Raw genomic sequence first — 13,929 nt, 5'->3', positions numbered from 1 at the left:
CATCTGGGAATGTAGATTTCGGAAGGCTTCCCACCACCTTAACAGATAAGAGTGGCTTACTATGCCTAAACTGTTTTTGCAAACAGTATGTTTTATGCTCAACACGCATTTTTGTTCCGGGAGTCTAGAATTTGGGAATATGCTAGGCAGAGGGTGCTCATGTGACTAGCACTGCCCTCCCCGCAAAAAAAACCCTGGCCACCAAGTCTGTAACAAGCTTCCCTGGTAGACAGTATTCAGGTGTGCTGTCACAACTTGTTGCTGGGGGAATTAAGTGTATTCAGTGCGATTCCACTGGGAAAGAACTCTTAGAAGCATCTCCCTGGTTTCCTCCAGACTTTGCCCCATGAATTTTTTTCCTTTCCCAGTACTGCTCTGTATACTTTTTATGTAATAAATCTTAGCCAAGGGTGACTATATGCTGAGTCCTATGAGTCCTCCTAGTAAGTCATGGAACCTGAGGGTGTTCTTGGGGACCACCCCATGCAGTTTTTGCTTGCTTTTTTGTTTTATCATATAGGGTGGGGACTTCCCTGGTGGCCCAGTGGTTAAGACTCCACGCTTCCACTGCAGAGGGCGTAGGTTCGATCCCTGGTCAGGAACTAAGATCCTGCATGCCAGGCAGCCACGCCAAAAAAAACAAAAAACAGAGAGAGAGAGAGAGAGAGAGAGAGAGAGAGAGAGAGCGAGAGTCGGGGAGGATCGGAGGAGATGGGGCGGGGTGGGGGGAGAAAACAGGAGAGACTGTGGGAGAGAGTGGGAGGAAGGAGGGAACAGATGCTTTGAACTTGGTCATTCCTATCCTTTTCCTTTCTTACAAGACATTCAAGCAGACATCAACTTCTCTTCCCACCCACAAGTTATTCCTTGACCCAAAAAAGCCTCCTGCAGGAGATACCTCATCTGTTGCAGACAGCCCACAGCATATTCTCGCACGTACTGATCTGGATAGTTGAAATCTAGAAGCTCCAGGGCCTCCCGGGGGGGCAGTTTAGGCCAAATCTGAAGTAGTGCCTGAAGCTGTTTAAAAATTGAAACTGGTTCAGAAATTATAGGAGAGAAAAGTAATCTACTTTTCCTTGGTACACAGGAGCAGAGATGGGTCAAAAGAAAGGAGAAGCATACTTGCAGTTACTAAGGCCTCAAAAATCCACTGTTGTTAATACAGATTAATAAAGATTGTCTCTGTTGAAAGATTCTATCGGTAAGCAAGTGAAAAAGCTATTATGTACTTACCTGGAGGTAGAATGATACACTGAATATATGAATTCTACAATCATTAAATAATTTTTTAAGGGAAAAAAAGATGGGGGCAGAAGGTAGGGGGAAAGGTGAGAGGAAGGGGAGAGGGGAAACAGCAGAGGGAAATAATCAAGAAATACTTAAAGGTCAAATTCAAAGTACAAATATAAGCTGCAAGGCTCAAACTAATGAAAGGCAATTTATATATAAAAAAGTGCATTATAACAACATAAAATTATCTTGAGGAAGTTTACTTTTAGTTCTTAATATTTTTAAGAGTATCACTTTACAAAACTTTATTGACTATAACATGTTTAAATCCATTAAGTCACAGTACCTAGTTATTTATATACACAAGATAAATACAGCCAGTTTCCCACTTACAGATGCCGCTTAGAAATGACCTAGATATAGGATAAAAAAGAATCCCATGGGGGAATGAGCTGGGAGTACTGGTGAAGGGTGGGTTCAGGTGGACATGGCCACATCTTTGGAAACCCTAGTTCCAGAAAACCCAAATCTCTAGAAAGGATTCTTACCTGCCTCCCATCAGAACACAGTGAGACTCATCAGGGTTGATTTTTTTTTAAGGGTCAATTTTGGGAAGAGTCCCTTCCTCCTCATGGTTTTGATATATTTATAGCTTACATTCTTATCAGGGATGGTAAGTGGGAAGAAAAGTGGTTACGGAGGAAAGCAAAACATTTTTTGATAATTATGATTTGTGGCCCTCCAAAGCTCAACCTTCTCGGACAAAATCTTATTCCTTAATATCTGATTTATATTGTTGGGTTTTCTTGGGTATCACTTATGTAGCACTGACATCAAGTCCAAGGAAGAAACACAAAATGTATGCAAGATGAGAGCTACAAGAATATGGCAAATAGATGGCAATGGTTGGAGGCTTTTCTCTCAGTTGCCTGCTCAATCTCAAAGTCATGTTGCAAGAGATGGCTTGCAGTACCTGCTGCCTGCCTTGTCGTTTGTCACTTGAGCATCTGCGAGAGACCTGGGCTTTGAAAATTACATAAAAATAATTTACATTTTATTATTTTAATTCTCCAAATTATTCAACCTCTCATTAACTTGTCAAGTGCTCAAAAGTCAATATCTAAATGAGTATCTAGCAGCTAAGTTAAAAGGTATCTTCTCATATGAAGCAAATTTAGAAGTTCTCTAATGATATAATTTTTAAAAAATTAATTTTCAATTATTTTACATTAGCAGAAAAAATAACCCTTTTGAGTAATTTTTAAAAGTTGACTGCATTGCCTTTTTAATATATATTTACATAAATTACTAACATGGATATGAAATGTGATACATTACAATTTACATAATGAATTACATCAGTTATTCAACAAATACAACAAAATGTTAGTTTTTACATTTTAACCTTTACCTTAAATTTTGGTTCAATTATTCTTAAACTTATACTGAATAAAAAGATTGTCTTATACTTGCTCTTTTAATATACAAAGTACATATATGCATACACTACATAGGCAAACATACACTTATCTGTGGTATCAAAATCCCATGGGGATGGGGCTATTGGGGAAAATATGTAAAAAAGGTCCTAAGGAGTGTAATAATTGAACAAAAGTTTGGGCAATATTGCTTTAAAGATATGAAACACCTACATCACCCCATGTTTTATCACTGATGGGGCTCCCTGCCCACTTTCCCCAAGGCCCTAATGGACTAGTATTCCTCCTTATGGATAAAGGGGACTGTTTCTTGAGGGTCTGAAATGATAGCTTAAAAAAACCTCCTAGCATCCCCAGTTAACACGTGGAATATACACTGCTCCACAAAAACAATACTGTAAAGGATAGATAATGTTATGTAATACCAGAGGTTCAACTATGGTATAGGTTAAAAACAGCCCTACTATTGAAAAGTTATAACTTTTGCTAAGATTATTAAATTATTAAATCAATAATATAAACATAAAATTAAATAAATTACCAAAACTCATCTCTTCAGTTTGGAGAAAGCTATGGAAGCAAACAGGGAAGGGAAATCTGACTCAGCCATATAAATAGTGAAAGCAGTGCTGACTAATTAATTACCTGTCTGCTGCAAGAGGCTATTGAAACCCCTTCTGCAGTATGCCAACAGAATGTTTTCCTGTGGATTAATGGGAGGCTACCCTTCTATAGAATTTTCACCAGTGGCATATGCCTGCAGAATATGTGCACCAGGTTCTGACTCTCCACTTCTCTTAGGTAGTCAATTCATTGAAAATACAGTTTATATTCTCTTATACCAGTTCAGTGTAACTGGCAATGGGATAGGGCTGGGGGAGAAGCCAAAACACATTACTTTTTATTCCGCTGATTTTCTTTTCTAGACTACTAAAGGGGGGGATTAGGATCGTGAAATTCATACCTTCCTATACTTCCTTACACACATTTAGGTTTTTCTATAAGAATATTAAGTTACACTACAGACTTTCTTCTACCACAATGGAGGAAGTTAAGTTATATCTGAAAACAATGCTTTAGATTTACTCATGGAAATGAGACAAGTATAGTAAACTAAACTCCTCAGTGTAAAAATTTCTGCCCCTGGGGTTCGAATAAAGAAATATTAAGCCCGAATTGTCTCATTCCATTTTCTGACAGTTGACATACAAAACCTCCCTCTCAGATATCTTAAGAGAACAGCAAGAAATTTTTTTCTATTCTAATTATATGCAAAATAATAATACGATGCATTTCTTGGATAGGCACTTAGAAATGAATGCTATTCATTGAGAAGTAGGCAAATGTGCCAGTTAAAAAATGCTTATATTCAACCATTAGGGGGGGTTCATAGAAAACTAACCTTGAATTTAAATAAATAAATGGTTAGAAGACAACTGTGTCAGAACAATTAAAATCTATCTAGATGACAAAAATAGTTCCTTTTCAGAGTAAGTAATTTTCATGTGGTCTGTGTAACCAGTTTAAACAAGGCACATCATATAATTTTGTAACATGATTCCAAAAAAATTGTTAGACCCTAGGAATAAACTCAAAAGAAATACTTTCTAAACTTAATTTACGAAGTAAAACAATAAAATCAAAGATTTAAAAAAAATATACCTGATTAAAAGAAATATACATTTCTTGACTAAATTTTTAAAGTCATTATAGATTTAATAAGACAAGAAAAATTTTTAAAAGATCACTTGAATTCAAGTAAGGTGAATAACATTATTTTAATATGCCAAATGTATTCATTCTGATTAAGAAATAATTTCAAGAATCTTTCTGTAGAGCACTGATAAGCAAGTGAATTTAATAATGCCAGTGCTTTTTCACATAGTCTTGAAAATTAAATCAAGTAGCTAAAATTTGGTGGCTTTTTTGGATCAAACATTTGTTCCCCTTTTGCTTTTCTGCTTAAAGACAAATATTCATCAACACTGACCAACTTTAAATAAACAGTAAAATTGATCTGAATGGCTTATGATCTAAAATGTTAACTTTTACAAATAGAGGTAATTTTCAAACAATACATATTCATTTTAGGACACTCACTGCAAAAGGTCTTAAGATTAAAACCTTGGAGTTCATTGATGAAACTGTTAGAAGTAGCCCAGAACCTACCACATGCTGGTAGTAATTACAGATGATTACACCAAGACCTAAGTCTTAATTATCTTTAGTAAAAGATATAGAAAACCTACCCGGAATCTGGGATTTTGAAATCTTAAAACTTTCTGGTTTACCATTTAGACCAGAATATGTAAGAGTTGAAAACCTCAAAATTTCTCCTGCAGAAAATTACCCAACCTTTGGAAACATACCTATATAGGAAAGGACAATTTACACGAAATCAACAAAGTAACATATACTGCTGAATGGAGTTACAGAAATGATCTTTTGTTACCTGAGCAACATCCTCAAGTTTATTCCACTTGATTGACAGCAGTAATTTCGGCAATGACTGTGGGAAATTCTCTCTGCAGTCTTGTCGCAAAGTCCAAATAAGATCCATTTCATTCTCACACAGCTGAGACAACGGATCCCTGTCCAAGATTTCTTTCAGTACAGCAAGAAACTTCTTTCCACCTCGACTCTAAGAAAGTAAAATTACTCATTACAGAACAAAACTGTGTAAACATCACGGGCAGACCTTGAACACAGGGGTTAGAGGCACCAACCCCCAAGCAGTAGAAAATCCCTAAATTCATAGATTCAACCAACCACGGTTCACGTAGTACTGCAGTACTTGTTTATTGAAAAAAATCCACTTGTAAGTGGATCTGCACAGTTCAAACCCGTGTTGTTCAAGGGTTAACTACACAATGAATTTTTCAACAATTTATGAGCTTTAAAATTTGAGATATTAACAATCTAATTCCGTAAAAAGTTGGATACCCCTTTTAAAGTTTTTACTAAACTGAATATTAAATTAGTAAGCTAAGGATGAAGGAAAAAATTATTCTCAGTTTTTTAAAAGAAAAAAGAATACTGTTAAAAAATCCGTATGCAAACACTAGGTGGCAGAATTGTAATTTGGATTAAAAAAGTCATTATTTGAACTGAGTTTCTCATCTTCCTTTTTTAATTTCTATAAAGAAAAAAGCAAAATCAAAGATGAACCAAATTTATAGTTTTAAAAAGGTTAATAGGTGCCTTCTTGGCTCTGAGGCATTAAAACATTTAGAGTAAGGACTGAAACTTGGCTAAAAGTAAACATAAAAAAAATACAGTTATCCCATTTTCTTTCCCAATCCTTATAAGAATATATTAAAATAAAGAAAATGGACCACTGGTTCGAACCCTGGTGTGGGAAGATCCCACATGCCGTGGAGCAACGAACCCGTGTGCCACAACTACTGAGCCTGCACTCTAGAGCCCACGAACCACAACTACTGAGCCGGTGTGCCACAACTACTGAAGCCTGCGTGCCTAGAGCCTGTGCTCCACAACAAGACAAGCCACTGCAATGAGAAGCCAGCGTACCGCAATGAAGAGAAGCCCCTGCTTGCTGCAACTAGAGAAAGCCCGCGCGCAGCAATGAAGACCCAATGCAGCCAAAAATAATAAATAAAAGAAATTTATTAAATAAAGAAAAGGAAAAGAAAAAGGTACATTTCCCCATACTTAAAGAAAAACTAAACCATTTAGGCGAAAGCATATCCCTTCCTTATCCCCCATCCTCACAAAAAAATCTCCAGAATTATCTGACAAGATTCTGTAAGGATTTATGTTCCATTAGCATATTATTTTGTACTTGAAATTATTTTAACTGGGATTTCATATAAACATTAAAATAAATAAAAGTCATATCACTAATTTTCTAAAGTAGTGAGATTCAAAATAGTATATGCATATGTAAAAATAATTAGGATGACATGATTGTCTATGTAGAAAATATGAAAGAATCAACAAAACCACCATTGGAACTAATAAGCAATTACAGCAATTGTGGGATACAAGGTCAATATATAAAAGTAAATCCTTTTCTTATGTATTAGCAATAAATAAGCGGAATTTGAAATTAAAAATGCAATAATATTTACATTAGCACCCCAAAATAAGGAAACAGTAAGAAATTAACAACATACATACAAGATTTATATGAGAAAACTACAGAACTCTTATGAAAGTAATCAAGGAATTAAACAAATGGAGATATATTCCATGTTCATGGATAAGAATATTGTCAATATTCTTATCCATGAACTGACAATCACAATAGTCAGTTCTTCCCAACTTAATATCAACAGATTCAATTTAAACCCAATTTAAATCCCAGTAAGTTATTATGTGGATATCAACAAACTGATTCTAAAATTATATGGAAAGGCAAAAGACCCAAAATAGTCAACACAGTATGGAAGAAGAAAGACCAAGGTTGAGGGACTTCCCTGGTGGCGGTTTCACATTTCCTTATTTTAAAACTTACTACAAGGACTTCCCTGGTGGTGCAGTGGTTAAGAATCCGCCTGCCAATGCAGGGGACATGGGTTCGAGCCCTGGTCCGGGAAGATCTCACATGCCGCGGAGCAAGTAACTCTGTGCGCCACAACTACTGAGCCTGCACCCTGGAGCCCGTGAGCCACAACTACTGATGCCCGCACGCCTAGAGCCCATGCTCTGCAACAAGAGAAGCCACCGCAATGAGAAGCCTGCACACTACAAGGATGAGTAGCCCCCACTCGCCACAACTGGAGAAAGCCCGCACGCAGCAAAGAAGACCCAACGCAGCCAAGAGAGGCCCATGTACCGCAAAAAAAAAATAAATAAAACAACGCTGAAGGACCGACACTACCGGACTTAGATAAAAATAAACGTGAAAAGCAAAACTATAAAACTCCTAGAAGAACACAGGAGAAAATCTAGATGACCTTGGGTTTGGCAATAACTTTTAACCTATAACACCAAATGCATAATCCGTCATTGAAAGAATTGATACCTTGGACTTCATTAAATTTAAAATTATCTGCTCTGCAAAAGACGCTGTCAAGAGAATGAAACAATAAGGCACAGACTGGGAGAAAATATTTGCAAAAAGACATACCTGATAAAGGACTGTTATCCAAAATATACAAAGAACTCTTACAACTCAACAACAAGAAAACAACCAGACAAAAAAATATGGATTAAAGACCTGAACAGACACCTCATCAAATAAGATATACGGTTGGCAAAAATATATATATAAAATGATGCTTAATATCATATGTCAGCAGGGAAATGCAAATTAAAACAAAAATGAAATATGACTGCATACAGAATGGCCCAAATCCAGAACACTGACAACATCAAATGCTACTAAGGATGTGGAGCAACTCTTATTCATTGCTGGCGGAAATGCAAAATACTACAATCCCTTAGGAAGACAATTTGGCGATTTCTTACAAAACTAAACATACTCTTACAATACAATCCAGTAATCATGCCCCTTGGCTATTTACCAAAAGGAGTTGAAAACTTATGCCCACACAAAAACCTGTAAACGGATGTTTATTTGGCTTTATTCAAAACTGCCAAAACTTGGAAGCAACCAAGATGTCCTTCAGTAGGTGAATGGATAAACTGTAATACAGACAGACAATGGAATATTATTTAGCACTAAAAGAAATGAGCTATCATCCCACAAAAAGACATGTAGGAAACCTTAAATGCATATGACTAAGTGAAAGAAGCCTATCTGAAAAGGCTACAGGTAAAATGATGCTGACTACAACATTCTGGAAAAAGGCAAAACTATGGAGACAATAAAAAGATCAGTGGTTGCCAGGGATAGAAGGTAGGGTGAGGGAATGAATAGGCAGAGCACAGATTTGCAAGGCAGAGAAACTACTTGGTATGATATTATAATGATGGATATATGTCATTATACATGTGCCCAAACCCATAGAATGCACAACAGCAAGAATGAAACCTAAGGTAAACTATGGACATTTGAGTGTTATGATGTATTAATGTAGATTCATCCTTAGTAATACACGTACCATTCTGGTAAGTGATGCTGATAATGAGGGAGGCTATACATGTGCAGGGGCACGGATATATGGCAATTCTTTGTACGGTCCTCCCAATTTTGTTGTGAGTCTAAAATGCTCTTAGCAAAAATAAAGTCTTACACACACACACACACACACACACACACACACACACTCTCACACACACATACTCTCTCTCTATGTATGATTACAGTTTTATATTCAGTGCCTCAATCTAAAAAGGTATGCTTTATTTTACAAAATTGACTGAGTTTCTTTTTTCTTTGCAAAATGATCAAGAGAAGTTATCAGAATTTGAAAATGTAACTCCTACACTTACATATAAAAGTGAAACCTGTTATTGCAAACAACAAAAAGTATAAATTGTTCACGCCGGAGAAAGGCAGACTGCTGTTAGGTTAAATAGCCCAAAACCTAGCAGACTACTGTAATTTCATGGATCAAAATTAGACGCTACAGACCTACTGTAAGTAAATATCCTGAAGACCTAGGAATAAATGAAGAGGGAAGAGCAGGGGGTTAGCTGTATAATTGTAGTGTGATTGTTTACTGAGCTATGAAAAGCACAGCACTGGATAAAGCCAAGGTAAAAACAAACAACTACCAGAAATGTGGCAGTAAGCAAAAAAAACCCACAGAATCTTACATCCTTTTACAAAACTCAAAACAATCAGCAATGAAAAATTACACTGTAGTGCAACTGATGAACTTACACACATGTTAAAATGCTTGCATTAAAGTAGTGGTAAAAAGCAATGAAAGTTAACACCTATATTCTCTGCTTTGTTTTTATGTTTAATTTTTCATAATTATATACACATTATGATATAATAGTGATTACTAACCAAAATAAAACACAACATATATATCTTGCCATAAGCAAATGAAAAAAAAGACTATGGCTCTTTCCCATTCCTTACTGGGGTGGTGGGCCTGGAAAACTCATCTGTCATATTCAGAGGGGCTAGAAACTCAAAACAGCGTGTTAGCCATGTGCTTGTCAAGGATGGAATTAACTATGTGTTGGCCAGACTGACCAACACACAACTGGGGATGAGACAGCCCATGTAGTCAGGGCTGGTGGGAAAGAGACTGAGAAGATGTTTATATGATTGGGAGATTGATTACAGAGGATTGAGCAAATAAGTAAATATGTTAAGGTTCATAGGAATCCATGTCAAAAAGACTCAAGACGGAACATGAATGGGTTGCCACTGGCCAAATCTAGGTAAAATCTGAACATCAAAATTAATGACAGTTACTAATTATAAGTCATTAAATAAAACAGAAATCACAAATCCAATATTTTTTTTTAAGTAAGTAAATAAATGGGGGAGAAGAAAAACCTCGACCCTATGGTATGTCAAGTAACAAATCCAAAAGGAAAATAAATTTGAAAATCAGCACGGCAAACCACTGTAATAATACTGGTTCAGGCAAGATATATTAATATTAAAACAAGTGGGTGAAAGTTAGATGTGAAACAGTATGTTTACTTAGTCTCAAAATATGCCCACAAAATACTTACTTATTAACTTTACAGTAGAAAAACCTAGTAGACACTATCCTAACCAAGTGATAATAATTAACGTCAATAGTAATAGGACAGGTTGACATTGTTTGCCTTTGAGTGAAATGCAGTAAGAACAAACTACCACTTCAATCTATTTATGCTAAAAATGCGTAGCTGGAATCTGATCATGACAAAACATTAGGCAAATCCAAACTGAGTGACATTCTACAAAGTAACCGGCTTGTATTCTTAAAAAACATCAGAGTCGTTAAAGATAAGGAAAGACTGAGGAACTATTCTAGAATGAAGAAAACTAAAGACACACGTTAAAGAAATGCAACAAGTAATCCTGAGTTGGCTCCTGGACCTATAAAGGACATTATTGAGACAACTGGCTAAATATGAATGGAATGTGTGAATTAGACAACAGAACTCTATCAATATTATTTTCCTGATTTTTATGAATTGATTCTGGTTAGTTATGAGAATGTCCTTGTTTTTAGGAAATATACACTGAAGAATTAAAGGATAAAATGTCATGATGTATGCCACCTCATCTCAAATGATTCAGAAAGAACTGAATACACACACTCAAAGCAATAAAACAAATGTGGTAAAATGTTAACCGTTGCGGAAGCTGGATGAAAGTTGTATGGGAATTCTTTGTACACTTCTCCCAAGTTTTCAGTGAGTTTGAAATTTTTAAAAAAATGTTTGCTCTTTCCTTCCCTAAAATTGAAGGCTGTAAAGACCCCAAATCATTCTACTAAGAAAACATTCTAGGTAGATCCCCAGAACCTCTGAACTAAAGGCTGAGTCATCATCTTCATTAACAAAAGCCAGCCATTAAGATTTGGTTTCTCAGCCCCCATGCTATCTTGTTGTAGGAGGATGGTCCTGTACATGGTAGACAGTTTAGCAGCCCCTGAACTCTACTCACTACGTGCCAGAAACAACCTCCCATGACTTGAGATAACTAAGAAAATTTTGAGACAATGCCAAATGCCCCACTGAAGGCAAAACAGCCTCAGGTTGAGAACCACTGGATAGGAAGATCAAAAGCTGCCAATTCAATAATCATAATTCACAAAGATCACATTTTTTTCTATTCTACAGACCCACGATCCTTGGCAACCACCTGTTTAAAAAAATGCCAACACTGGGACTTCCCTGCTGGTCCAGTGGTAAAGAATCCACCTTACAATGCAGGGGATGCAGGTTCGATCCCTGGTCAGGGAACTAAGATCCAACATGCCATTGGGGCAACTAAGCCCATGAGCCTCAACTAGAGAGCCTGCGTGCCGCAAATTACAGAGCCCATGGGCTCTGGAACCCTCACGCCACAACTACAGAGCCCACGTGTCCTGGAGCCTCCATGTCACAACTAGAGAGAAGCCTGTGCACAGCAACAAAGATCCCATGTGCCGCAATTAAGACTTGATGCAGACAAAAAAAAAAAAAAAATTGCCAACACCTATTAGGCTTAACACCATCAAAAGAACAGAAGTGGTGGGAAGCATATGGAAAAACTGGAATCCTTTTGCAGTTGGTGGGAATGTAAAATGGTACAGCCACTGTGGAAAACACTGGCAGTTCCTCAAAAAATGAAAAATAGAATTACCATATGATCCAGCAATTCTACTTCTGGGTATATACCCAAAAGAATCGAAAGCAACATCTCAAAAATATATTGTACACTCATGTTCATAGCAGCGTTATTCACAATAGCTAAAATGTGGACGCGAACCAAGGGTCCATTGATGAATGAATGGATAAACAAAATCTGGTACATACACGCAATGGAATATTATTCAGCCTTAAAAAGGAAGGAAAAATAAGCCAGTCACAGGAAGATAAAATAGTGTATGATTACATTTATATGAGGTTTCTAGAATGGTCAAATTCATAGAGACAGAAAGTAGAACAGTGGATGTCACAGTCTGAGGGGAAGGGAAAATGGGGAATTGTTTAGTGGATACAGAGTTTCAATTTTGCAAGATTAAAAAGTTCTGGATATCAATTGCATAACAATGTTTTAAGTATATTGTGAATATACTTAACACTTGTGAACTGTACACTTGAAAATGATTAAGACAGTAAATTTTATGTGTACTTTACCACAATTAAAACAAAATTTTTTTAATTCCAAGAGCAGGTTTAAGTTCCTTAGTAAGGTGTTGGTAAATTCAAAAATAAATTGTATGTGTGTACATATTATATGTATACATGTTTAATATATATATACACCTATAAATGTACACACAATTCAACAAGTCAACTTACCATGATCTTATTAAGGAATGTAACATGCTCTTGGCATATACATGAAAGTGGATTAAACAGTGGAATGAGAACTTAGTTCTCTTCATTCCTTTCATTCAAAAGACCATGAAGTGCCTTAAGTATTTAAAAATACTAATCAGTGGGACTTCCCTGGTGGTCCAGTGGTTAAGAATCCACCTTCCAATGCAGGGGACGCGGTTTCGATCTCTGGTTGGGGAACTAAGATCCCACATGCCGCGGGGCAACTAAGCCTGCATGCTGCAACTACTGAGCCCGCACACCACAACTAAAGAGAAGCCCGCACCACAACAAAAGATCTCGCATGTTGCAACGAAGATCTGTGGGCTGCAACTAAGACCTAACGCAGCCAAATAAATAAATAAATATATAAATATAAAAATATAAATCAGTAACAGTTCTAGGATACAAGGGAAAATGCATAACATAGGAATCCTTTAATGAGAGAAAGTAGATAGCATCAAGGATCAGATCTGCTGAGATTCTAGCGGTAGTGAAACACACAGTTCCAGGAGGCATTCCGGCTCAGAATCAGAGGATACAAGGGATGAGAGGAGGCCAGGGGGAATCGTCAGGGGAGTTATCACAGGATCTGCATATGGAGCAGCTGCTTTGGTCAGGCATGCCCCTTGCTCTGTTTATGCTGAGCTGAAACAGCAGTGGGATCAGCCCTAGACTGAGGTGAGGAGCATGGGTACTGAGTCATAAGGAGCCACCTGATCTCAGAAGGTATGGAAATCTTCATACAGGAGACCCATTTTCAGCACAGTCTACCCTAAGTCTTACAGATATTGAACACAGATTACAGCGAATAAGCAAACAACCAGGGAGTCACAAGTACAAAAGAGCTAAACTAAGAATCACCAAATATTGAGAAAAACCCATATGAAGATAGATAGATGTCAAAAGCAGAAGCAAGACCACTTCAAAAACAAGATTATTTAATTCCTCAGAGAGAACTAAGGTGACATTATAGCCATGAAAAAGGAATTAACGGAAATCTTTTAAAAGATAAATAAAATTTTAAAAAGAAAAAAGAAACAAACTCCAACCTGACCAATAAGAAAAGAATGCAAGTTAAAATAATGTGCCACCATTTTTATGTTCACAGTGTGGGTGTGTTGTAAATTTTAACTCTTTTAGGGTATGCAATTTGGCAGAATTCTTATTAAAAAGGGACATACCTTTCAATCTATAATTTCATTTCTAGGAATCCATCGTACAAAATACAGACATGTATATAAAGATGTACAAGGTATTCATTGCAACACAGCTTCAGTGGAAAATAATTAGAAATAAGCAAAACATCCATCAGTAGAGGTATGAATATTTAATAACTAATGGCTACCAATAATTAATGCCATGAAATATAATATAACAAGGCTTTATAAACAGAGCAGTG

The 13,929-nt window shown here is 36.6% G+C and overlaps 1 protein-coding gene across 8 annotated transcripts in view; it reads right to left on the bottom strand.

Annotated features, from left to right (window-relative positions):
* PIK3CB (phosphatidylinositol-4,5-bisphosphate 3-kinase catalytic subunit beta) overlaps positions 1 to 13,929 on the bottom strand; it is a 191,104-nt gene that overhangs the window by 41,271 nt on the left and 135,904 nt on the right. For all 8 annotated transcript variants that reach the window (XM_073803775.1, XM_019934250.3, XM_019934248.3 and 5 more), the window contains 2 exons: positions 5,125 to 5,313; positions 899 to 1,020 (listed from right to left, as the gene is read on the bottom strand). In XM_073803775.1, the coding sequence (XP_073659876.1) occupies positions 899 to 1,020; positions 5,125 to 5,313 (311 nt within the window). The remainder of the gene's footprint in view (positions 1 to 898; positions 1,021 to 5,124; positions 5,314 to 13,929) is intronic.

This window comes from Tursiops truncatus, chromosome 4 (genome assembly GCF_011762595.2).
Source record: "Tursiops truncatus isolate mTurTru1 chromosome 4, mTurTru1.mat.Y, whole genome shotgun sequence".
Classification (NCBI taxonomy): Eukaryota; Metazoa; Chordata; class Mammalia; order Artiodactyla; family Delphinidae; genus Tursiops; species Tursiops truncatus.
The sequence above is the reverse complement of the archived record's forward strand: the minus strand, read 5'-3'. Positions and strand labels throughout refer to the sequence as shown.